Genomic DNA, 26,724 nt, shown 5'->3' on the forward strand with positions numbered 1-26,724 from the left:
AGTAGTATCTGCAGTAAAGATCTTTTCATACATTGTATACATTGTACCAAAGGCCAAGTGTCTCCATTTTCTAATAATATTTTGTATATTTCAAGGACTCTTCTATTTTTGGAGTGTATTTTTATGTATCTGTATTGTATTATACATACACTTTAGAAGTGAATCTCTGTCCAAAAAATGCACACAGTTTACTTTTTACTCACTATGAGCATCATTTATCATTTTTCCCCAGTAATTAAGGTTAGGATATGTTTTTTTTTTTTTAATTCCAATCCATTCTTCTTTGGCAGCATTTTAATAACCTTGATCAGATTTGATGGTTTTGTTACAGACTTTTCAAAAAAGTGTTTTGCTATTCTTTCAAAAATGTGGGGATTAAATTGTGTTAAAATGTACAAAACAGTGATGTCATGTTTTGTGACGAGGACCCAGGCACAGAGAGACTTGACTTATGATTTAATAAAGAAATTTGCAGACTTGCACAGAGAGGGTAAAATTATGATGACTGATAATGGAGATGAAGACAACAGACGATGAGGACAGGGAGGAACAGGGGTTTAAATGCACCAAGGAGGCAGTCAGAGAGGACTCGGGACAACTGGAGGCATTTATGGATGCAGGGACTGACAGAGACGGGGAAGAAGTCTCATTGTGATGAGTAAAGTTTACCTTGCCTGGATGGGCAGCTCTCTGGGTGCTCAGCACCCCCAAAGCTCTGATCCTAGAATCGCCCCTGATGCACACACTTCTTGTATTCACACTTTTGTAAACAAATACAAACAAAATCCAATCGGAATTCAGTTGTGTAGAAAGGTGTGACGAGTTTCACATTCGATATCAAAGAAAATAAGATGCTTTGTAAGCTGTGCTGAGCAACTCCTACCAGTAAAAATATGACATCATCTGTTGCAACATAAAAAAAACCCCTCTTTTAAAAATCATTCTTCTCAGTTTCTTGTGCAAATCTGCTGAATGCAGTATTTCTCTTCCTTAAAATAATTCAAATATTCCAAATGAACAGAGAAAACTTAGCTGATAAACAGGGAGACTGTTTAAAAATACATTAGTGTCATAAGTAATTTTTTATTTGTTTGTTTTTTTCTTTTTGTCTACTTCTCAGTACAAACCAGTAGTACAGTGTAACTACACTGCCAGAAAAAACAGGTGTATAGGTGACAACACATAAAAAAATTTGCACCACTGCAGAGCAAAACACTTCAGGACTCCAAACTGAAGAACTCTACACAATTAAAGTGCAGTCAGGTCTCCTAGATGCAGTCACCTGAGGGCATGAAGCTTCCCCTGCTCTACACCCAAACACATTATTAAGACTGCAGCTGTTCTTTTTTAAAAATAGGTAATATTTACATAAAACACACTATTGATTTTACGTTCCCCTAAAAGGTCCAGTGGAAGTGGGGGGAAGAAACAAACGGTGTTTGGTCTGAAAAAAGGAGACAGGGGTGCGGAATTGTTAAAGAGTTTTATTGATTTTCCTATTCATAATATAACTAAAAGAGATGAATAAGCCACTAAACCTTTTAAAGAAGGAAAACAAAGAAACCCAGGAGTTGGTCACTAAACTGAAAAGTAAGTCACCGAAACACACTCCTCACCACAGAGCAGGACAAAACACCATAAAATTGACTGACAGCCCAGATATTCTGTGTTAAAGTCATGCAGACTATCCGGGCTGTCAGTTCATTTTAGAGAAAGACATTGCCCTTCAATGAAACTGCAGGTGCATTTCCACTTGGCACAACAGTAATGGGAAACAGTGACCGCAAGAGAGAGAGAAAGAGAAATGGAGCAGAGAAAGTAACGTAGATAGACCTATCCATCGATCTCCCCCGTCTATCCGAGTTCACAGAGCTCTGCAGCTGTTACAGTTCTGTATAAGCGGTCCATAGAGTGGCTGAGTGAATGTGGTCTGGAATCTGAAGGAGAGCCATGGTTTCAGGGAGGCTGTAGAAGGATAGAATATTGGCTTGTAAATAAAAAATCATCATGGGTAGTGATAGCCTCTAAACAGGAAAGAGCTCGACCTAAAAAAAACCAAAAACCTCAAAAACATCAAGAGAATAACAAGAAGGCGTCAAGGTACCACCTATAATGTTTGACTGACAGCTGAGCTCTGTGCAGTGCAGAGATGTCACAACAATGATGGAGAAAAAAGAAAAACACACCAAAATGAAATACTTTAGTCTATTTAAGGTTAATAAACTCAGCTTTGTTTCCGTAATCAGTGTAAAGCCAAAGTCCAGCATAGAGCGGCTGAGTGAATGTGGTCTGGACTCTGTGGAGGAGAGTCATGGTTTCAGAGACGCTGTAGAAGGACAAAATACCTGCTCTGTGATCCAGGTACACTCCTACTCTGGAGGATGGAAGACCTGGGACAGGAGTTTTATAATTGTTGTACCAAAATGTATAACTCTTTGTATCACAGTCTAATGCCCAAGATTTGTCATTACGTCCAAATGCACATTCATTTCCTGATCTTTTGATATTTTTGTACACAACTGCTAAATAAACTCCTATCCCTTTCCTCTCCACCTCCCAGTAACAACGTCCAGACAGACTCGCTTTACTCAGGACCTGCAACCATTCAGTGAATCTGTCTGGATGATTAGAATAAGACTGTTGATGATACATTGCTATTACTTTTCTGTTCCCCTCTGATAATAACAGCTGTTTGTGTGCTGTGTTTGGATCCAGTCTGATTTCACGTGAATATTTTAAGAATTCAGCTCTGGTCTTTGGCTCTGGTGGATCTGACAGTAAAACATCCACTTCAGTGACTGTCAGTGAGATGTTTGTCCATTCCTCTCTCAGAATGTCCTGTAGTTTATCTCTGACCTCTGACACAGCTGCTGTCACATCCTCAAAGTAGCTCAGAGGACGGATATTGATGCTGGATGAGTCTGTAGACTCACTGAGTGCTGACAGTGAGGGGTAGTTGTGTAGAAACTGGATGTGATCCTCTGTGTGTGAGAGCTGCTTCAGCTCAGCATCTTTCCTCTTCAGCTCAGTGATCTCCTGCTCCAGCTTCTCCTGAAGCTCTTTGACTCGACTCACTTCAGTTTCCTGCTGGGATCTGATCTGCTGCTTCACATCAGAGCTTCTTTTCTGGATGAGATGGATCAGCTCAGTGAAGATCTTCTTGCTGTGCTCCACTGTTTGATCAGCAGACTGATTGATGGCCTCCACCTCCTGTTGAAGCAGCTTCACATATTTCTCTCCGTCCTGGATTCTCTCCTGGATGTTTTGTCGACTCACCTCCAGCTCTCTCTGCCTCTCAGTCCTTTCTGCTGCAGCTGAGACTGTGTCGTGGCCTTTATGGTCATCGATTAAACAGTGATGACAGATACTCTGCTGATCAGTACGGCAGAACATCTTCATCACCTCATCATGACGAGAGCAGATGTTCTCCTGGAGCTTCTTGGAGGGCTCCACCAGCTTGTGTTTCCTGAATGTAGGTGAATCATAATGAGGCTGAAGGTGTTTCTCACAGTAAGATGCCAGACACACTAAACATGAATTGAAGGCTTTCATTTTCCTTCCAGTGCAGACATCACAGGCCACATCTTCAGGTCCAGCATAGCAGTGATCAGCAGGAGCAGCTTGGAGTCCAGTCTTCTTCAGCTGCTCCACTAAAACTGCTAACATGGTGTTTTTCACCAGGACAGGCCTCGGTGTGAACGTCTGTCTGCACTGAGGGCAGCTGTAGATTTGCTTTGTATTCTCTGTATTCCAATGGATTTTAATACAGTTCATGCAGTAGCTGTGTCCACATGGAATAGTCACCGGATCCTTCAGTAGATCCAAACAGATCGAACAAGAAAAAGTTTCTCGGTCCAGCTGAACTCCTTTCGTCGCCATTTCTTCTCTGAGTGTCAGTGACTGTGTGAGTTTCACTTCCTTATAACTGAAACTATTCTGAACTCTGATCTAAAAAACTTGTGTTTCTACAGTTAATGGGGCCTGTCAGCTCTTATAAGTGCAGATCGGAAGGGGAGGGAACATGGATAGAGAGGAGGTGCTGAGTTTCATTTTGGGTTCTTTTTTTGGGGGTTGTGTCTTTTTTTTCTTCATTTTTTAGTTTTTAGTTATAAAAACAAACCAACAGGGAAAATATAAAGAAAGAAATTTCCAAACTGCTCCTGGCAATAAAAGAAAACATTACCTATTACATTATTCTACATTAGTTACTTTCCTTCAGTTAGGAAGACTAGATGGTACACTGGCCTTTCGCTGTCCTCTACTGTTTCTTATTCAAGTTATTTTTGACAGTTAAGCCCTATTTGTGGAGTGTGAGAATTAGGACCCAAGATGCAGGCACGGCTTAAGATGTGAGTGAGCTTTATTTAAACGGTGGAAATACAAACAGAAGTGGCGATGGGATGAGCAGAACCTAAAGATAACCTATACCGGAAAAAACTAACAAAAGTAACCTGAAACCTTAAACAGAGACGCAGGGAAACACAGGGAGATAACACAGATGAACCAGCAACAAGCAGGAGAAAACACAGTGCTCATATACACAAAGGAGCAATCAGGGAATGAGAAACACGAGGGAGACCGAGCTGGGATTTATTCGACATAACAAGACAAGGGGAAGCAAAACTAGACATACTAACGTAGGACATGGCACTGTCAAAATAAAACAGGAAATGACATGAACACAGAGACACAATACTAACACAGTACAGAGGAAACTAAAAGCTCAGAACTAGAAAATCTTAAACAGAATTAAACTGAAACAAAAGATAATAACAATCAAAACAAAACCACTGAGTCCACAAACTCAGGACCATGACACTATTGTAATGAAACTTGTCTCGTGTGTGACACTGAAGAGATCCCAAAACTTTGTTCTAGTTACATTAATGCAGCACTTTGCATTGTACAGAAAGTATACCTTACAGTATGTACAGTACAGTATCAATATCAGATTCAATGTAACCACACCAGTTAGAAACAGGTACAGGTGATCAACACAGAGAACAAATGTACCACTGCAGGGCATCACACTACAGCACTGCAAACTGAAGAACTCCACTTAGCTAAACTGTACAACCAGGTCTCACAGATAAAGTCATATGAATACATCAAGCTTCCCTGCTGTACCCCCAATCACACTATTAACTGCAGCTGTTCTTTAAAATTCAGTAACATTTAAGAAAACACTATCAAACCTTCTCCTCTTCATACAGGAACCTTTACTTCCAGCCTATTTTTTACCTTCACCACCAGCAGCTCCGTATAGTGTAAGAACTGATCCTATTCTCTGATGATGAATGTAGCATTGGTTGGCCTGCAACCTTTCCTATCTGTACACCGAAAACAGAGGATTAATTACATGTATATCAGGGCAAAACCAAAATATATTTATTAGTGTGCTAACCACACCACAGCCATGACAAAACACATCTTTTGCAGTCTGCTTCCTGTCCTTTAGCCTACATCTTACTTAAGCTCTGTTTAAACTGTTCAGGTGAATTATCTGATAACTTAGACAGTTTAAAACCTGTGTTGATTTAGCTGGGGTGGTGCACCCATGTTTTCAAATTTTACCTGGAAGATATGCCTGTGAAGGTTCTCAGTCATCCAGGTCATCGTAGTTTAAAGAGCTTGGAAAGAGAAGTGTCTGGACTTCTTTAAGTTGCTTGAAGACGTTTCACCTCTGATCTGAGAAGCTTCTTCGGTTTTAAGGTCAAATGGTGGAGAGTCCCAGATTTAAGAAATTTAAGAAAGACAACTCAGGAAATTCCACATTTTACTAACAAAAACATTTACTTCTCAATCAGAACCTACACTACACAGAGAAGAACAGGAAGACTTCACACCTGAAGACAGTCAGGAAAATGGGTGAAGAACTTTTCAGACAGTAATCTCACTGAACCTGACAAGAAAGTACTAGCCAAAGGACTCAATTTTGCCATTTCTCCTTAACAGATTCCCATAATGAACCTCATCACAGCCACAGAAACCGCCACAATGAATAAAATATCACAAACAGAAGTAGAGCAAATTAGGATGAAAGTTTCAGCCACCCTCTCCAGTGCTAAAGTTCCTCCATCTAACCATACAATACAAGAAAAGAAGGCCGTTGCTTCACTAAGCAAAGACCACAACATCACCATATTAACAGATGACAAGGGAAGGTGCACCGTGGTTCTTAATTACCACACAAAGATTACTACACTCCTCAGTGTCAACAATACCTACAAGACCAGACAAGCAGCTACAAAAAGAAAGTTATCGCTTGCCTTCAAGAATTTGAAAAGGACAAAATCATTGACCGACCTACATATCATCATCTATAAATGGTAAATGGCCTGCATTTGTATAGCGCTTTTCTAGTCCTTAAGGACCCCAAAGCGCTTTACACTACATTCAGTCATTCACCCATTCACACTCACATTCACACACTGGCGATGGCAAGCTACATTGTAGCCACAGCTGCCCTGGGGCGCACTGACAGAGGCGAGGCTGCCGGACACAGGCGCCACCGGGCCCTCTGACCACCACCAGTAGGCAAACATGGGGTTAGTATCTTGCCCAAGGATATTTGGCATGCAGCCAGGAGGCAGCCTGGGATCGAACCACCGACCTTCTGATTAGTGGCTGACCTGCTCAGCCACCCCATCTATACCCAGGGGATGGCATACCCAAGTGTGGGTATAAAGATGGGATCCCACTCAGACCCATTGTTAGCAGCATAAACTCTCCCACCTACAGCATTTCTAAACACCTTGCTACCATCCTAGCACCCCTTGTGGGGAACACCCCAAATCACATCAAAAACTCCACCGACTTCACGAACAAGGTCCAGAAACTTATGCTGGGCTTACACTGTGCGATTTTTGGCCCATCTTGAGCCGATTTTTGAGTCGTGCAACCATTTTGGTGATCGGCCCAAGTTTGGCCTTCATCGTGCGTCATGCATCGTGTAGTATACGTGGGGTAACGAGAAGCGATTAACACCTCACGACCAGCTCCCGATCATCAATCGCTTGGTCGGGAGGATTTCAAACAGGTTTGAAATCCTCCCGACCAAGCGTCGTGAAGACTGTCGTGAGGGTGTCACCGCAACTGCTCACACTGCGCACAGATAAAACAATGGTGTCCTTTGATATAGTCTCTCTCTTCACTTACATACCCACCACGGAGGCAGTGGAGACTGTCAGAAAACGACTACAAGAAGACAGCAGGAAGACAAAACCAGCTTCACCCCCAACTAGATTTGCACACTCTTAGACTTCTGCCTTACCACCACATATTTTAAATACAATGAGGGTTTTTACAAACAAAAACATGGTCACCTATTGTAGCCAACCTTTACATGGAAGAAGTGGAAAGAAACGCTCTTGGCTTAACGTATATATATATATATATATATATATAGCTGCTGCTGGCTCTTCCTCCTCCTCTTCCTCACACACTGCTGAGTTTGTCCTGGTGGATCATCAGGGGTGCAAAGCCTCACAGATGATGTGCAGCAGTGGGTCCCTCAGTCTGTCCTCACTCTGGACACTTGCAGTTGTCACACATGGAAATCAAATGTGTGATAAGCTGCAGGATTCAAACACAAGTGTAACTTATAAATAAATGTTCACTTTTATTCCACAATCAGAGAGAAAGAAAAGGAGAGAGAGTGCAGGACAGACAGACAGGTGACAGTCTCAGGTGTATACACTGCTACAAAACAGCACAAAAGAAGGAGGATTTTGTTTGTGTTATTACGAGTGCTAAACAAGAAGAGTTCCCAGATGGTACAGTGGACACATATGTGAATCCTGTAATTAAAGCATCTTTCTTTCAGCTTAACAAGTGAACCATCAGCTCGTTCAAACACACGTTAAAGTCCGTTTGGCTCGACACCACCGAACAGAGGCAGCAATATAACATAGCTAACATTAACAGTGCAGTGAATCCTGCTTGTGCCGTGACATTCAGGACTGCAAACCGAGCAGCATCACTGACTTTCAGCTTGCTGTGTTTGTGGATATATGACTGACTTTAATTATCCATAAAATCATCACATTCTCTGTAAGATTAAGGTCGACTATATATATATTTAGAAGTAGAGGCTTTAAAACATTACTAATGTCACATAACTTTGCCAACATGTGGCCAACATTAATGTTTTAATGTTCTTCATTATTAAACATTCGCACATAAATAAGTGACATCATATTCAGTACTTACTTTTGCCTTCTGCCGTATTTTGCGGCAAAATTATCCACACCCACCACCGCGCTATGAATTGTGGGATATATGGGACCACGAAGCGTGCATCCCAAATTAGGTCACCTTTAGGTTTTGTTTTCCTCCCCGTGTTTCTGTTTGTGCCACCAGTGTGTAAATAAAGCTCGCTCACGTCCAAGCCAGTGCCAGCGTCTGGGTCCTCTCTCACACTCACCACACATCTGCCACCGCAGCCGTGACGGTATCATTCTAAGATCTGAATAAAAAAATCCTTCTCATTCTATATCTCTCTCTGAAAGAAATAAAAAGCCCACATTTGCAAAAAAAAAAAGAGAGATAAGTTTATTTAAATAATTAAAACAACATTTTCTGTTTTAATGTAAGCAGTGTCAAACATAAAGAAAACATTGGGAAATAACGGACAACACTGTTCAAATCCATAATGACTTTTACTTATTTGTGTCACTTTCCAGCTTTTGGATAGAGTGATGTAATCTTGGCTATAGAATACAAGTGTCAATAAATTATTTATCCATTCTTGTTTTTCTATAATAAAGTACATTCCATATTTTAAAACTTAACTAGTATGAATTCTCATGTGCCTTTTCAAGTGTATCATCTGAACAAAACCTTTCCCGCAATTGCCACAGGAATGTGGCTTCTCAGGCATGTGAATTCTCATGTGAGTTTTCAAGGGCGTCATATGACTGAAGCTTTTCCCACAGGTAATGCAAGAATGTGGCTTCTCACCTGTGTGAATTTTCATATGAATTTTCACTCCAGATTTCTGAGTGAATCGTTTCCCACAAGTGTTACAACAATATGGCTTCTCACCTGTGTGAATTCTAATATGAGCTTTCAAATTTGTCATGTCACTGAATCTCTTTCCACAGGTGTTACAAGGGTGGGGCTTCTCACCTGTATGAATCATTTTATGTTTTTTTAATCCTGATGAATCGCTAAATCTTTTCCCACAGGTGCTACAAGAATATGGCTTCTCACCTGTATGAATTCTCATGTGGGTTTTCAAGTTCATCATATGACTGAAACTTTTTCCACAGGTAATGCAAGAATGTGGCTTCTCACCTGTATGAATTCGCATGTGAGTTTTCAAGGACTTCATACGACTGAAGCTTTTCCCACAGGTAATGCAAGAATGTGGCTTCTCACCTGTGTGAATTTTCATATGATGTTCCAGTCCAGATTGCTGAGTGAATCGTTTCCCACAAGTGTTACAACAATATGGCCTCTCACCTGTGTGAATTCTAATGTGGGTTTTGAAGGCTGACAAGACTCTAAAGGTTTTTCCACATGTGCTACAACAATATGGCTTTTCACCTGTGTGGACTCTCATATGAGTTTTCAGGTTTATCATCTGACTGAATCCTTTTCCACAGATACTGCAAAAATGTGACTTCTCACCTGTGTGAATTTTCATGTGAGTTTCCAGTCCATATTTCTGACCAAAACGTTTCCCGCAGGTGCTACAAGAAAAAGGCTTCTCACCTGTGTGAATTCTTACATGTTTTGTCAAGTGACATTTATACTTAAAAGTCTTTCCACAAGTGTCACATTTTAGAGACTTTTTACTTTTGTCAGTTTTACACTGATTCTCTGGCACTGGAGAGTTGTTTACACTGTTACTGTTCTTCAGCTCTGGTTTTCTAGTAGATTCTGATTCCACATGCTCATTTTCTCCTTGATGCTGGCTCTCTGGTGCAGGAGAGTTGTGAGAAAGGAGCTGGTCTCTGTTTGGTTCATGTTCACTTTCATCAAAAGTCACCATAAAGGTATCAATCTCCTCCTTCAATAAAAGCTGTTCTCCTTCCTCACTGGTGCAAAGTTCCTCTGGTTCCTCTTTAATCCATGGGAGTTCTGGGTCCTCGTGGTTCAAACTGGAGTTCCTCTCCTGGTTACACACCTGCTGGTCATGCAGATCCTCTTGCTTAAAGACACACTGCTGCGCAAGATCTGAAGGGACAAGTGGACAAAAATATATTCTAATTTTAACGATTAGCAGTACTTTAATGGTTGTGAACTATGAACAGGTTGCTCACATGTACCACTGAAATTTAGAGTGTACAAATGTGACAAATTATTTGGACACTGAAGCAAATTTTTGAGTATTTGGATGTTTGTGATACTAAATATGTATGAATTTTAAAGATATTGGTTTTCTTCCAATTTAATTTAGTTTTGGAATGGTGTTATAAGGTACAGCTGCTTTGCTGGCTCTGACCTCTTATATCTTAACATTTTGACTGCACACGTCCAAACACCATGAAAAACACTCTTCTTATATGATCAACTTCCACTTTAGAAATTCTGAATTGTATATTATGAAAACTGAATCTAAAAATGAATCCATTAATTAATCCTGGGAATTTATCAAATTAAATTTCACACATTTCCATTCTACAGAAAAAAACTTAACAATCTTTAACTTAAACTGATGACAAAAAAAGAAACTTCTGCTGTTGGATTTGTGTCACTTCACTTCTTGCATTCTGGTGAATTTTTTTCACATGAATTAACATTTTTTTGCATCCTTAAAATGCAATGATGGGAATAATGGTGTTGAAAGTAACAACGTTACTAACGCTGTTACTTTTGTCAGCAACTAGTACTATAACTAATTACTATTTCTATGTTTACAACGCTGTTACAGTTACTAATAAGAAAATGTGGTGCGGACACGTTACTATTTTTCATTTAATCAGGAGCTGAGGGGGACAATCACACGGGTGCTGCTGATTGGCTGAGGAAAAATAAAGTAGTCATGGTAAACCAATCACCTGACCAATTTAAGATGACACATAGCAACAAGATGCTATTTCAACCCCAGACAACCCTGAGTGTCCATTTTTGTGTTAAAAGTGGTAAATGTGATAAAAAAAAAAAAAAAAAGTGATAAAAAAAATATACACCATAATTTTTTCTGGAATACTATCGTCACATTTCCTGTCTAAGGTCAGTGGTAGGAAGAGAGAGATTGAGTTTTAAGATGTGAGAGATTTGTGATGTGTAGCATGTTTGGAGTGTAGTTAGTGTGTTGATGTGTAGTTCGTGTGGATAATTTTGTTTGTTGTTTGTTTTGTGTATAAGAACAGTGAAGCCACTGCTGCATGTCAAAGTTGCTGTCAAAGAGCCACCATTTACACTGCAGTCTGCAGAGGTGCATTCATTTTACTTATTGCAGTTGGCCCTTAGATTCCTGCTATGCTAAGAAAAAGAAAAGTTACTTCATTATTTTTAAGGGCAGTTTAGCATACCTTTACTGTATGTCGTTATTTCAGGTTTCCAGATGGTATCCAGCAGTCTGAGCCGCTCTTCTCCGGTCCAGATGATGATGTCCTCAGCCTCCTGCTTCACTACAAGCTGCTCTCCCTCTTTAATCTGTGGAAACTCTGGGTCCTGTGGGTCCTGTGGGTCCAATGTGGAGTTACTCTCCTGGTTACAGACCTGCTGGACATCCAGACCCTTCCCCTCATTACAGTTCATGTTGCTGTTGGTTGTCTTAGGAGCAAATGAACACAAGAAAAAGATCTGATGTGATTATAGGAGAACACACATAAGCAAATATATCTCAGCAAGACTATGAATATGTTGCTCAAATAAAAAATAAGCAGCTTGCTTATTGATAAGAGATACCTGCCACAGCAGGAAGCTCTAGGAATCCAGGTGTAGGTGTGTCACAGGTTAATATTGTTTAGGCAATGGCACTTCCCCACAGGTGCCACTAGTGGAGTGGACTCTGCTTTTGATGTAAACTGGACGCTTTGTCTGTCAGTTTGACAACCCTCAGGTCACATCAGAGTAATAACAATATGTGGGGAAATAATAATGAAGACTAGAATATTTTCCATACCGTTAATTAACTTTCGCCTCTTTTGAATAGGCACTGTTATTTGCTTATTGCTGTATTCGCATGGGAGTATCACCAGTTAAACGCTGAGGTTATTTTATGTTTCTTTTTCAAAACAATATGAATGACAGATTGCTGTGTTTAGCTAACCCCACAAAGTGCCGTTTGTAGGCGACGTATTCACACTGATTACTTCCTGGTTTGTCGGTATCAAGTCCCGGTGTCGTGCCAAAGAATTTGTTTCCCCTGTGCTGGGAGCACGCAGGAAGTACTGATATTTTCATTTTGTGAAAAAGTGAAAAATTAGTATCGTTACATTACCATTCAGTTTGAAGGTTACAGCAGAAAATTATATATTTATTGCTCACGGGGTATCAGATGGGATTATTTTAATAAACCATTAACATTTTGGCTGATAACTATTTTTATTCTCCTGTAACTTTACTATATAAAGAGCTAAATCCTCCAAAGTTTCAGGAGTAATGCGTCATAATAAGAAGTGTTTGTGAACAAAAAAATCAGCAATGTGGGATACTGTTGGTCCGTGATTTACACAGGGGGAACAAATTGTGGCAGGATCAGCCTGATATTATTTGTATCCCACTATAACTTCGTTGTATAAAGACCTAACATCTCAAAAATGTCAGGAGTAGTTAGTCATTATAAGAAGTGTTTGTAAACTAAAAATCAACAATGTGGGATACTGTTGGTCCGTGATTTGGACAGTCCAGCGTGTGCTCCCTACGCAGGGGAAACACCGAAAAGCCGCACCCGTGACACATCTGCTCACCCTTACCTGGTAATACAACACCTGTTAGAGAAACGGGCCTGCCTCAACCTCGGGAAGTCTGCGGATGCTGACGAAGGTGAGGTGCACCACCGGCCGAAGCAACCGCAGAGGACTGTCGTATAGCCGCGGAGTGAGACGCAGTCACGCTGCACGGAGTGGACCGTTTTTTCTTATTATGTGAGTTTAAAGTGTGATTTCATCTCCCGCTAACGTCACTTGTGTGTGTTTCACTGGATGTTTAAAACTCAAAGTTTACAGTTTAAAGAAATGGAGCGTTTCTACGCCCGGTTTTAGTCTGTTAGCCTACAAACTGAGCTCTGATCAGGGTCCTACACGAGTCCTACACCTGTGTTAGTTCAGTGACCTCCAGGATCCGTTGATCGGCGGACAGACAGAGGCCGTTTCTAGCAGCTTAAGTACAGTTTTTTGTTTTACGGCGGTACTTTTGCGACTTTTTCCCGAAGTCGCAAAAGAATGACGTCACAACATTCTGATTGGTCACTTGCAATGTTGATCTTGGAACAACATTTACTATGTTGATCTGGGAACAACACCAACACGACGATATCAGATCGCGCCGCGGGCAGAGGTTTTTTTTTCCATACCTGTAATTCTTCAGCAGCAGTCAGCCTTTCTTTTATAAACTCGCACTGTTGCTTCAACAGCTAAAGAGTTTCGCTGTTAAGCGAGCTAACGGTACATGAACACGTCGAAGAGTAAGGGTTGTGGCATCTTCCGCTGCTCTTCTGAATTTCCGGGAAACTGGTCATATCAGTGGCGTATTGCTGCCCTCCTCAGGCCATTAGTAGAAACTGGATGTGATCCTCTGTGTGTGAGAGCTGCTTCAGCTCAGCATCTTTCCTCTTCAGCTCAGTGATCTCCTGCTCCAGCTTCTCCTGAAGCTCTTTGACTCGACTCACTTCAGTTTCCTGCTGGGATCTGATCTGCTGCTTCACATCAGAGCTTCTTTTCTGGATGAGATGGATCAGCTCAGTGAAGATCTTCTCACTGTGCTCCACTGTTTGATCAGCAGACTGATTGATGGCCTCCACCTCCTGTTGAAGCAGCTTCACATCTTTCTCTCTGTCCTGGATTCTCTGCTGGATGTTTTGTCGATTCAACTCCAGCTCTCTCTGCCTCACAGTAGGAAGAGTGAGGGTTATCAGACTTTATTCCAGGAAGAGAAGCACTAAATGATTCCTGTGTGTTTACCTATTTTCTGTTCAAAACCCATAGAAATATAATGCTTTTCAGTTCATCGTGTAAATCTGCTAAATTAGTAATTCTGTTCTCTACAATAATTCAGATAAAAAATCACTGATGGTGATAAAAACAAACAAAGGAAAAATAAAAAACTTGCCAATAAAATAAAACTCAGCACACAAACTGACTTTCATAACTTATTTTCTTCAGTTACACAGACTGGATCCCACACTAGTCTTTTGCTGCCCTCTACTATTTCTCATTGAAGTTGTATCTATGAGAATATAGAAAGCCCAAAACTGTGTTCCACAGAAACAGAAACTTTATTGTTGCAGTTACATTCATGCAGCACTTCACCTTGTATATAACATATACAGGACATAGAATGAGAGTAATATCACCACCGCTGTCTGTAGAAACTAGACGAACCTCAACCTAAATTAAGGCCGTTACTGGTGCTGACTGCAGCCCCATAACCATCAGATAGCATCTGAGACCGCAGGGCTTCAAAAACAAAAAAAAGTCTTCAAAGGCCTCGTCTCCTTGAATGCCACAGAACTGTCCGTTTGGACTTTGCAAGAGAGCACCAAACATGGGACATTGAAAGGTGATAGAAAGTTTTATTCTCTGATGAGAAATATTTAACCTTGATGGTCCTGATGGTTTCCAACATTACTGGCATGACAGGCAGATCAAACCTTTGATAAACTGTGAAACAGCCTGTTTCAGTTTAAATGTGGTTTTTAATAAATTGCATGCTCAAAATGTTTTGTCTCACTCCCATTTCTTCTTGTTGCAAGTTGAAGCTCTATTTGGAACCTTGTTAAGATCCAACCATGCAAAATATTTTTTTTTGTTGCCATTTTTCAAGTGGTCTTAAACTTTTGATCAGGACTGTATGAGGAGATTCAAGTGGGGAATAGACCACAGCTAGCTTTGCACACATTCCCATAAATGGGGATACATCATATGACCTCTTTTTCCATACAAAATGATTCCTATATGAGTGCAGCCTTTTCCAATCAGATAATAATGATACATTTCCACTGTAAACCAGCAGTTATAGCACATAAATATCATATGTGTGCATCATTGATTAAAGTAGACTTGTAAAATAGAGTGAGGCAAGTTCAAGTAGTGAAAAAAACATTTTCTGAATTTATGTAAAATAATATGAGGGAAAAAAAGTGTGAAACAAGACAGAGCTCTGATATTTCAGAGATTACACCTTAAAATTTTCAATTAATGAATTAATTGAAATACTTAAGTTAAAAAAAGAAGCAACAGTTGTAAATACAGTTCAAGAGGACAGGCACATGCTGAAGTTTACGCCTCAAGAAAGTCAACACCACAACACATGAAGAGACCTTGAATCCATAATGATATAATATTTTTGGTCTTGTCTTACTTTCTAGCAGCTTTTAAACCTGTTCAGAAAATGACTAAGGAATAAATATAATGAACAATTATTAGATTATTACTGTGGAGATAATAATAATAACAATAATCATTATTATTATAACTAGAGCTCTCCCAAATTTTGTAAGTAAGTAAAAACATTTAAACTGTATGAATTTTCATATGTCTTTTCAAATGGATAATCTGAATGAATCTTTTCCCACATATGCTACAAGAGTGTATCTTTTCCCCTGTGTGAATTCTTATATGAGTTTTCAATGTTGATGAAACCGTAAATTCTTTCCCACAGGTGTTACAAGAATAGGGCCTCTCACCTGTGTGAACTCTCACGTGGGTTTTTAATGTTGATTTTCGACTGAATGTTTTCCCGCAGGTGCTACAAGAATACGGCTTCTCACCTGTGTGAATTCTCATATGACGTTTCAGTTCTGATTTCCAGGTAAATGTTTTCCCACACGTGCTACAAGAATGTGGCTTCTCACCCGTGTGGATTCTGATGTGATGTGCCAAAGTTGATTTCTGACTGAATGAGTTACCACAGGTGTTACAAGAATACGGCTTCTCGCCCGTGTGAATTCTCATGTGAGTTTTCAAGTTTATAATTTGACTGAATCTTTTTCCACAGGTGCTACAAGAATGTGGCTTCTCACCTGTATGAATTTTCAAATGTTTAGTTAGTCTGGATTTATCGTGAAACGCTTTTCCACAAGTGTCACATTTTACAGACGTTTTTCCACAAGTGTCACACTTTACAGACTTTTTACTTGTGTCAGTGTTACACTGACTCTCTGGTCCAGGAGAGTTGCAAGACAGTTTCCGGTCACTGTGTGCTTCTGGTTCACTGTGATCCACAAAATTATCAGACTCCTGCTTCAGTCCAAGCTGCTCCCTTTCCTGACTGGTACAGAGTTCCTTCTTTTCCTCTTTAATCTGTGGAGGTTCTGAGTCATCCTGGTCCAGACTGGAGTTCTTATCCTGCTTACAGACCTGCTGGTCTGTGAGATCCTCCTCCTCCTCCTTAGAGACATGCTGATGTTGGAGGTCTGAAGGGACAAATTGAAAAAGAAAAAACTGAAACATCTGAAAAAAAAATACATTTTAATCTTCATCCGTAGGAGTCTCGATAAAGCATTGCTTGACTCTGAAATAATGCCACAGTCTACATTCAGGAAGGAAGGATTGTTCATGATGGTAGGATGAAGAAGCATCATTAATGCAGCTGTACAGCAAACACTGAGCATAAACGCCGAAGAAAAACTCCCTTTTAACAGGAAGAAACCTCCACTTTTACCATGAAGACAAGTGGACTGGAAAATGGTTTATAAATAAAGGCTGCTTTCGATTTTTCCAAATGTGCGACTTTTGTGTCACTATTTTATGCCTGCATAGTCATGTGACAGCAAAAACAAATATTGATAATGTTCCCAGAGGAAGTGTAAGATTAAGCGTTAGCTGCAGATGATTCTAACAGCAATAAACATGTTGGATTTCCTGCTATAATTACATTCTTGTTACAAACAAAAGTTAATCTGTTGGGTCTTTATTTTTCTCTGATACTGAGAGGGCACAGTAACCTTGTCATAACGAAGGCTTGTGAGCTTACTGTTCGAAATCGGGCATATTCAAGTTCATGTTCTGCTCTGTTCTGGGTGTTTGAGTAACACGTTTGCAGAATGCTTGGATTTTTTACACTCAGGTATAATTTTGTTTCTTGTGGTTTTATTTTGGCGGGTGTCAAAAATTCTTCTACGTAGGAAAAACCTTCACTTTGTTACACTGTAGCTTCTGCTGCCATTAACTTGTGTTCATGTTTTGCTATATTTATTGAGCACCTTTGCCACAAAGACGATTAATTAATTAAAATCCACTGAATCTCATTTTCAGCTTATAATAGTATAGTAATCTAATCTCAAAACTATTCCTTCTCAACCAACAGATTTCAGCTGGACTTCAACTTGTTTTAGTAACCTTCAACAGTAAAAATAAACACATTTAAAATAATTTTAGTGAAATAAACAAATCCCTATATTCAGATTGGATAAAGTACTTTTACCTTCAACTGACACAAACTGTAGGTTTAATGTTAAATGTTCACAGTTTAGAAAAAAAATTCATTAAAGTTACTTATTGCAGTCAGTCCTTAAATTCTTCCTAAAAGTAACTCTGAGCTCTGATTAGCATCCAAATTGAGTCATATTTATTTTTCTAAGACCTTTACAGTTTTACATACCTATTCTGTCTAAGTTTATTTCAGGTTTCCAGTTGGTGTCACTTAGTCTGTCCTGGTCTTCCCTGGCCCAGACGAGGATGCCTTTGCAATCGTGCTTCAGTACAAGCTGTTCTCCCTCCGGACTGGTGCAAATTTCCTCCTCTTCCTCTTTAGTCTGCTGAGAATCTGGATCCTGCTGCTCCAGATTGGAGTGACTCTCCTGGTTACAGACCTGCTGGTTATCCATACCCTCTTCTTCCTTACATTCATCTTCGTCTGGGAGGTCTTGAGGAACAAAAACACACAAGAAAACATTTACTAATGTGATGATGGAAAAACACACATGAGCAAATATATCAAAGCATATGTAACCATGTCCCTCACATAGGAGTGAAATGTTTCAAGGTATTCCTATGAGTTCTGACAGTCTTATTAGCAAAGTTGTCACACTTATGTTGGACACTGGTGCCTTCACAGAGGCCCACACCACAGTTAAGTCAGAACTGCTTTTCTGTTGTTGGAGGGGAAAACACTCAGAGTAGGTAAGTGGCACATTAAGGAAGTCACACACCTGTGAACTATATTACTGAGGTCCACAGGCACGAGTCTGATCAGTAGGGTTCATTAAATCTATTTATTTTTCATCAAAATATTGTTTTGTAATGCTGTATATACATTATAATAACATGGACATGCATTTAGTATAAACAGGTGATTGCAACTGTAATGCAAACAGTGCAGCTCCATGCTAAACGTTTGCACGATCGCATGTGTTTCATGAGACAGATCATACACATTTATTTCCTGAATTAAACAGCCTACTGGAATCAAAATCTACCAACCTAAAAAAGTATAAATGAAAAAATTCCATGTAAATGTATATTATTATTAGATATTAAAGGAAAGAAAACCACAACACATTAACACTCAGTTGATGTCGGCCCTTGTTGTCTATCGTCAATCTTCTCCTGGCAGATAGACTAATAACAGCACAAACATGAGTAGACCAAAGACTGGTTGTACACACAGATGATCTCTGCAGACAGATGGGCTATGAGTAGTTGCCCACAGTCTGCCAACGGACTGCTAAGGCACTGCCATTGCCGAACCATAATTTTGCCCTAAGGGCTTCTCGAGGACAAATGTGTTGGTTGCAACCACAATATAGAAAGCAGCTAAATTAAAAGAAATTACATTAAATTATAAAGTTTGATTAGCTGTTGAAATAAATATGTGATCTTGTTACGTGTGTAATAACGTAGTGTAAAAGTGTAATAAACAGCTAAACCTACTTGGAGCAGAGACTGCTGAGCCACTGCTGAGGGCGATGTAAAATGACCCTGAATGATAAAGATCTGGAAAAAGTTTCCCTCAAACCAACGTTGCCCTGATGCCAAGAAAACTTTCCTAGACAACGTTCGAGGAATGTAGCCAGAGAGAGGATGCCGTGAACTTTCCCCGATCCCTCGCTTGCTTTTTTTTTAACACTGTATTCTGCTGTGGATTCCATATCTTGTGACACAGGCATGATATTTTACTCAGTTTCGGTTATACTGGACCTGCAAGCATTTATTGTGTTGTTTATGAGATTTTTTACACCAGAAGTCTCAGTGGAAAAGCACATTTTGTCATGAGAATTGTTTTAGTTCATCTGGAAATAAGTGCATTCATTTTAATTAGGCATTCACGCATTTGTTTGTTTGTTTTACAGCAGGAACTCTGTCGGTTTCTTGGTCAAATTAAAGTGAGGATGCAGCAAATATGATCTCAATTTCATATTAAATACGGGCGTTAGAGATGAAAACTCTGCCTATTATTGTGTCTTTGAAAGCGATTGTATTTAATGAACTTACAGCACAGTTTGCTCTCTTTATGTTGATACAGCTCAACTAACAGTCTCAGTCTTCATCTCTCACTTACACGAAAGTTATAAATGAAATGAGAAGAGTGATTATTATACTTGGTTGTTAAAGTAAATGGATGGTTGAAATACTAATAACAGATCGGGTATTGTTTCCATAATCTCTACAATCACGTGTATCAGCTGGGAATAAACAGAAGCGGTGGTATTAAAAACATTAACTTTAAATTACAAGGCCCAGCCTAAATACTGCCGCTTATCGTTTAAGACAAAGAGAAGCACTTCTATTATTTATCTAAAAAATAAAAACCTCAGAGCTGCGCCTTCATTTTATTCTACAAACTGGTCTGTGATTTAGGTGCTGCGTGAGTCATCCCAGTTTTACATACCGATCATTTGTAACTTTATCTCCGGTTTCCGGCTGATATCCAGCAGCCTGAGCTGATGGTTGATTTCCTCCTCATACCGGACGATCGTTTTTTTAACCTCTGAGAAGATTTCTTCAGCAACGCCAGTCAATCTATCCCTGATGAAGTCTCTCATATACTGAACTGAAGACATTGCTGAGCCGTAACACAGACGCATCGTTTCCGTTCGTCCTCGTCTTGTGTTGGATCTGCGGAAAGCTTAAGGAGCGCCCCCTGCAGCTCAGGCTGAGAATTCCAATCAGACACAAATCCTTACAGTGCAGCGAGTAACGTGGACACAGGCACCAAAACTTCATGCTTGGAGCAGTGACTGTAGTCATTGGTTTGGAGCCATTATCTTGAAAATGTATTTATTTATTTTTGCTTTCAATCTTAGGAAACAGCTGTTTTCTAAATCTCAGATTTAAACTAACATGAAACATGAAAGACTGAAGTTTAATGAAATCAGCAATGTCTCTAAGCTAAAGTCAGGCTAAAGTCAGGCATAGAGCGGCTGAGTGAATGTGGTCTGGATTCTGTCATGGTTTCAGGGAAGAAGGACACAATACCTGCTCATCTGGAGGACTGAGGACCTGAGAGTCTCAGAGCTCTGACACAAAACCTCAGAGGACGGATATTGTTGTTGGACGAGTTTGTAGACTCACACCTTCTACAACTGAAATAGTTCTCCATCACACCACCAGCCCACAGACTTCCAAATAACATAAAAATCATACATGAAACTGGTTCCCTCATTTTACAGTAAAGGGTGTTTCCTTGATAACACGTGGATGCTTTGCTTTGCTCCATAGACTGCTATTGTTCCTTCAGCATTGGTGTGATCACATTATAGAGACAGATTACAGTAAATTATATAGTTTCAAAAATAAGGCAAATATTGGGCTGGCGGTAGAGGTGCTTCCATATTTTTATCCTTTAAGTGAATTGTCTTTAACTGCGGCTGTGTCCCCGAGCTAATGGGAAGCAAGGAGAGGGGCTTTAACAGTGGACAGAGCTAAAGCTGCAAGTTTCAGACAGAATGAGCTGAGGCGCTGCAGTACAGCCCAGTAAAAGATAAAAACTGAAAAAAAAAACACCCTGATAACGACTGTGTTTAGTCTGTTCCTTCCCATTCCATGCAAGGCCACCTGGGTTGGCTGGAGGACTGTTTACTTAGCCTGGCAGGGCGAAGGACACTGTCTCAGCTAACTATGGACACACATACACTTACACTGATAAGCACACACTCATCCCCCTCCCTTTCCAAACGCCTTCTGCGGGGGAACACGGCGGGTCTGTGTGCCGCGCTGGAATGGTAGCGCTGTGCAGGGCGGCTGCTATGTTCACTTCGGATTACTCCTCACCCCCCACCCAATCCTGTGGCTTGTCATGTCTTTCACAAAGTGAAATATGTGCTTTTTGTGCAGAGGAGTTTTTTTTGTTTCCTGTTCTCATGCTGTCCTACCATGGAAGCACAGCATGAGTAGAGGTCTCTTTTTTTCCTCTCGTACTTTCCCATTGTAGTGTATATTTCAGTGTTTTTCTGTAACGCTACCGATCTCCGACTTGTATCCCCATGTAATGTCTGTGTTGTGTGTGTAAGGTGGTGGTGGTGGGGGGTCCCGAATGAAGCTTTGATTGATTGATTGATTGTCATTTTCCAGCTTTTAGTCCTGTGTAGCCTCCTCACTGAACAACAAAGGAGTCGAAACCTGGTTGTAAATGTTTTTTCCATAACACAAATCTCCATCTATAATTGATGGCCATCACTTCCAGAGCCTAAAATTATATTTAAAAAATATATAAAATTTCACAAAAATTCTGTTTTTGGTAAGATCACAGAGACTATATCTACTGAGGAAGTTCAGTGGTCTGCTGGAAGTGTTTTAACATGTTTTATGTAAATGTGACTGCAGATTAGTAAAAGTCTTTAAACTTTTGTGAGAAGTAAACCAGCAACCAGTATGGATCAGGCTGTCAAACCTTCAGTGCTTTAATGTGGCCGTGTAGATGCCTCAAGTAATATTTTTTGTGCTCATTTCTCTCAACCAAAAGGCTCCATCTAGAACCGATGCTCGTCAGCTCTACAGTTTATAACAAGAAAAATAATAATGAATTCATTTATCAGTTTAAATAAATATAAAATCAGGCTTTTTTCTAAATCATAATAAGCCAATAAATAATTATACCATAATTGCCCCCCCCAAAACAGAAAAAAAGAGAAAGAAAAAAAATGTCCTTTAGGTGCTGGAGGGATTTGGCTTCTTACACATGTGAACTCTACCATCATCACAGTACTACATCTACGCTCTCCCACATTCTTACACGTTTAAGCAGTATGAATTCTCATGTGCCTTCTCAAGTGCATCATCTGAATGAATCCCAGGTGCTGCAAGAATGCGGCTTCTCACCTGTGTGGATTTTCTTGTGTTTTCTAGATGCTGATAAGTCACCAAATCTTTTCCCATCTTTCCCAAATCTTTATAGTGTGTGTTCTCTCATGTTCGTTGCTAGTCTGTCTGTGTTTCTTTCCTGCGTTTTCTCCCACAGTTGTCTGTTTAGGTTAGTTTTGTTAGTCATTCCCAGTTTAGGTCACCTTTAGGTTTTGTTTTGCTCGCCGTGTTTCTGTTTGTGCCACCAGTGTGTAAATAAAGCTCGCTCACGTCCAAGCTAGTGCCAGCGTCTGGGTCCTCTCTCACACTCACCACACGTCTGCCACCGCAGCCGTGACGGTATCATTCTAAGATCTGAGTAAAAAAATCCTTCTCATTCTATATCTCTCTCTGAAAGAAATAAAGAGCCCACATTTGCAGAAAAAAAAAAGAGAGATATGTTTATTTAAATAATTAAAACAACATTTTCTGATTTCATGTAAGCAGTGTCAAACATAAAGAAAACATTGGGAAATAACGGACAACACTGTTCAAATCCATAATTACTTATTTGTGTCACTTTCCAGCTTTTGGATAGAGTGATGTAATCTTGGCTATAGAATACAAGTGTCAATAAATTATTTATCCATTCTTGTTTTTCTATAATAAAGTACATTCCACATTTTAAAACTTAACTAGTATGAATTCTCATGTGCCTTTTCAAGTGTATCATCTGAACAAAACCTTTCCCGCAATTGCTACAGGAATGTGGCTTCACAGGCATGTGAATTCTAATGTGAGTTTTCAAATTCGTCATGTCACTGAATCTCTTTCCACAGGTGTTACAAGGGTGAGGCTTCTCACCTGTGTGGATCCTCATGTGAGTTTTCAGTTGGGGCATCTGATTGAAACTTTGTCCACAGGTTGTACAAGAATAAGGCTTCTCGCCTGTGTGAATTCTTTGGTGACGTTTCAAATGTGATTGGTAACTGAATCCTTTTCCATAGGTGCTACATAAATAAGGCTTCTCCTCTGTGTGCTGTTTAGTCAGTCTGGATTTAAACGGGAAGGTTTTTCCACAAGTTCCACATTTTACAGACTTTTTACTTGTGTTAGCTTTACAGTAACTATCTGACACTGAAGAGATGTCTACTATGGTACTGTGACGTCCATTTCTGTGATGGTTCCTTTTCTTCAGCTCTGCATTTCTTGCTGATCCTGAGTCCACATCCTCGCCTTCTTCCTGATCTCGTCTCTGTGAATCAGGAGAGTTATGAGAAAGGAGTTGGTCACATTTGGTTCTGGTTCACTTTCCTCATAAGTAGCAGTCACTATAAAGGCATCAGCATCCTGCTTTAGTACAATCCGATCTACCTCCAGACTGCTGCTAAGATCCTCTGGTTCCTCTTTAACCTGTGGAAGCGCTGAGTCCTCCTGGGTCCTTTCTTGATCGTCCAGACCCTTCTCTTCCTTACAGCCATGTTGTTGTGGGAGGTCTGAGGAAACAAAAGGGACAAAAAAAAAGAACATTTGAGAAAATATAATCCAGTCTTAACCATTAGCAGTTCACTACATTATGAGCACGTTGCTCACATAGTCCAGTGAAACTTAAAGTGCACAAATGTGGCAAACTATTTGATGCAAATGACTGCTGATTAGCAAAGTTCAGCTCACTATGTGGACATTTGTAGTGTTATATATGCATGCATATATAACACCACATAATGCATATATGCATTTTCTTTCAAATTAATTTAGTAGTGGACGTCTGGTTTTGGTACAGTTATAAGGCATGTAAGGGCAGTGTTGTTTTGCTCTGGCTTGTGTTCTCTTGTGGTAAACTACAATGGGAAACGTTTTCCCATACCTCCAAGCACAATGAAAAACACTCTTCTGATATGATTAACTTAATTTCAATTTAGTAATTTTGTGTTTTAGTAAACAGAATATAAATATTTAACCACACTTATCTTAACCAGGCAGTAGTTAATATGCAATTTTGTATATTTCCGTGCTGCTGAGGCATCGTTTAACTGGATGAGAGATGCATGCATCAATGATGAAGAACATCACAAAAGTCAGGTATCAGGTGGCATCTTACTGTGCTTCTAATTTCTCAAGTTTTCTCATTTATCATCCCTGCCAAGTCAACACACCAGATATTATTTCCTCTGTTGTCTCACTTTTTATGACGTCAGGTGACTGTTGACTCCTTTTTTTTGAGGGGTGACCTGCGTAAATGTGTTACCTGTACCTCTCAGTGATATCTGAAGTGAGTTTATATGATATCAGATCTCCTCCTTTTTGTTTATCAGCCTGCCTGCATGTACAGCTGCAGACTCACAACACGTTGAGTGAATCTGTTTGTGTGTGGCAAAGATAGTTATGTTTTCCACAAGCATTTCGGTCAATTACATTTTGGGCGTAAATAAAACCTTCTGCAGATGACAAAAAAGATCAGTACGCGATCATCTGTTTATGGATGGAGAATTTTTCACTAATGCGTTAGTGTCCGTCACCAGGAAGAAGAAGCATCACTAACACAGCTGTAAAAGCAGGAAGAACACAGTGTTTCTGTGGCTCCAACAGAGTGAAGTGTCGTTCTCTAGTAAAACAATCACTTCAATTTCAGAAGTCAGAATGTAACAGGAGAATTTTAATGATTAGCTGTTAACCAGGACCTTCAGGGATTTGAGAAAACACCTTTTTGTAAAATAGCCAAACTAGGCAGGTAACCTTAAAAGTTAAATACATATTCATTATAATCTGATATCTTCTGCTGCCGTGAATGTGTGTACATGGTTTTCACTGTGTTTACTTTTGACACAATCTACAATTAACTTCTTTCTAAGCTCATTTTCAGGTTGTAACATTAATTAGACTCTCAAAGCAGTGTCTGTCTTCTCAAGCAACAGACTCTTTAGTTTTAGTCATTTAAATGTTGTGGCATGCAGTATAGGTCTAATGTTAAACAGTTAAAAAAAAGTTGCATGCTACATATTGCAGCTGGCCCTGTGTATTTTAAAATAAATGCAACTTTCATCTCTGATTAGAATACGTAAGTCAAAGTTTATTAAGATCATTACAGCTTTACATACCTATTCTGTGTAACTTAATTTCCAGGTTTCCAGATGGTGTCCAGTAGTTTGCGTCGCTCTTCCCCAGTCCAGACAATAAAGCCTTCAGCGTCCTGCTTCAGTACAAGATGCTCTTCCTCCTGATTGATGCAGGGTTCCTCTTCCTCTTTAATCTTCGGGTCCTCCTGGTCCACGCTGGAGTTCCTCTCTTGCTTATAGGCCTGCTGGTCATCCACACCCTCCTCTTCTTTACACTTCATGTTGTTGTTGGAAATCTTGACTAAACAAAGAAACAAAGTTCAGAATATAAAACGTTCAGGTAGCCGCTGCCAGCTTCATCCTTTGAGTTTTGCTGGAGGCTCTACTTTAAAAGCCGTTTCACTTTATCCCATTTATCTCTTTTATTTTATTTTTTTTACATTTATTTAACCAGGAAGATCCCATTGAGATTAAAAACCTCTTTTTCAAGGGAGACGTGGCCAAGATAGTCAGAGGCAGCTCTTTGTCATGATTTCTACATAAATATTCTCAGATTTAAAAACAGAAGCAGAGCAAACCAAAGTGGACTCTGGTGCTGCCATGTGATAGAAATCCAGCGGGTATACATATATATTAAAGCTTCAGTTATTTTAGACAATTATTTAAAATATATTTCAAAGACATGAATTATACTCCCTACCAGAGTGGTCTAGTAGGGAGTTTAGTATTACTCAGGAATATTAGAGCAATTCCAGGTGAAGCTTTGTGTACTGTAGTGGACCCAGAAGAGGAATCTTTTGAGAATTTCATGTCAGCTATCAAGTATTATTTAATGACTTTTTAAAACAATGTAATGATACGATTGACTTTGCTCACTTTCATCATTCTCACAGAAATATTACTTATGCTTGATTTTCCCTCTCGATAAGACTCTCAGTAATGTAGTAATGTAAAGTGAAAATGAGCATGAAAGCAGTTTGGATTACCTTGAAAATAAAATAACTGAAACCTTAAAACTGAAACCAGTCTCTCTCACACACTTCTCCCGCTTTCTCTTTTTCACACACTCCAATTTGAGATGCACAATATCATAAATCGACCTGATAGTCAAACAGGAAAAACATTTACTGTAAATTGGTCCTTTCACGGGTCGCAACCACAGAAATCAACAAAAAAGAAAAAAAGACGCACTACCATAAAACCCTGGGTAGAAGCGCAAGAAAGAATTGTCGGCTGAATGCTCACTTAACCGCAGACCTAAATCAGACCTCTGATTTCGGTGCTACTTCCCTGAGAGCACCACAGCCTTACACACCTGTCGTGTGATATCC

The 26,724-nt window shown here is 39.7% G+C and overlaps 2 protein-coding genes and 1 pseudogene across 8 annotated transcripts; all 3 read right to left on the minus strand.

The window, feature by feature from the left end:
* Nucleotides 1-2,149: 2,149 nt before the first annotated feature.
* Nucleotides 2,150-3,879, minus strand: LOC148097444 (tripartite motif-containing protein 16-like). 2 transcript variants are annotated; one of them, XM_087832114.1, is made up of 2 exons: nt 3,527-3,879; nt 2,150-3,367 (listed from the first exon to the last, which is right to left on the minus strand). In XM_087832114.1, exons 1-2 carry the CDS (start codon nt 3,877-3,879, stop codon nt 2,206-2,208), a joined length of 1,515 nt encoding a protein of 504 aa, XP_087688240.1. In that variant the 3' UTR covers nt 2,150-2,205. The 2 variants fall into 2 exon arrangements, with proteins under 2 accessions (XP_087688240.1, XP_087688239.1); XM_087832113.1 differs by having other exon boundaries at nt 2,150-3,879.
* A 4,647-nt stretch (nt 3,880-8,526) lies between these two features.
* On the minus strand, nt 8,527-20,145 carry LOC102796407 (uncharacterized). 5 transcript variants are annotated; one of them, XM_087832128.1, is made up of 3 exons: nt 13,472-13,624; nt 11,484-11,727; nt 8,527-10,182 (listed from the first exon to the last, which is right to left on the minus strand). In XM_087832128.1, the coding sequence occupies exons 2-3, from the start codon at nt 11,710-11,712 to the stop codon at nt 8,789-8,791; spliced, it is 1,623 nt and encodes a 540-aa protein (XP_087688254.1). In that variant the 5' UTR covers nt 11,713-11,727; nt 13,472-13,624; the 3' UTR covers nt 8,527-8,788. The 5 variants fall into 5 exon arrangements, with proteins under 5 accessions (XP_087688254.1, XP_087688255.1, XP_006804663.2 ...); XM_087832129.1 differs by lacking the exon at nt 13,472-13,624 and adding an exon at nt 12,888-13,321; XM_006804600.3 differs by lacking the exon at nt 13,472-13,624 and adding an exon at nt 12,873-13,321.
* A 2,637-nt stretch (nt 20,146-22,782) lies between these two features.
* Nucleotides 22,783-25,690, minus strand: LOC102790416 (uncharacterized; annotated as a pseudogene). The gene is made up of 3 exons (XR_015716801.1): nt 25,436-25,690; nt 23,712-23,833; nt 22,783-23,592 (listed from the first exon to the last, which is right to left on the minus strand). The product of XR_015716801.1 is annotated as an uncharacterized LOC102790416 (transcript).
* Between the last annotated feature and the right edge of the window lie 1,034 nt (nt 25,691-26,724).

This window comes from Neolamprologus brichardi, chromosome 18 (assembly GCF_056152115.1).
Source record: "Neolamprologus brichardi isolate AB-2024 chromosome 18, ASM5615211v1, whole genome shotgun sequence".
Taxonomy (NCBI): Eukaryota; Metazoa; Chordata; class Actinopteri; order Cichliformes; family Cichlidae; genus Neolamprologus; species Neolamprologus brichardi.

Coding starts and splice junctions, on each gene's coding strand:
- LOC102796407 (XM_087832128.1), bottom strand. CDS start 11,712: ATGAACTGTAATGAGGGGAAGGGTCTGGATGTCCAGCAGGTCTGTAAC. Junction 10,183..11,483: donor AATAACGACATACAGTAAAG/GTATGCTAAACT, acceptor TTGTCCCTTCAG/ATCTTGCGCAGCAGTGTGTC.
- LOC148097444 (XM_087832113.1), bottom strand. CDS start 3,879: ATGGCGACGAAAGGAGTTCAGCTGGACCGAGAAACTTTTTCTTGTTCG.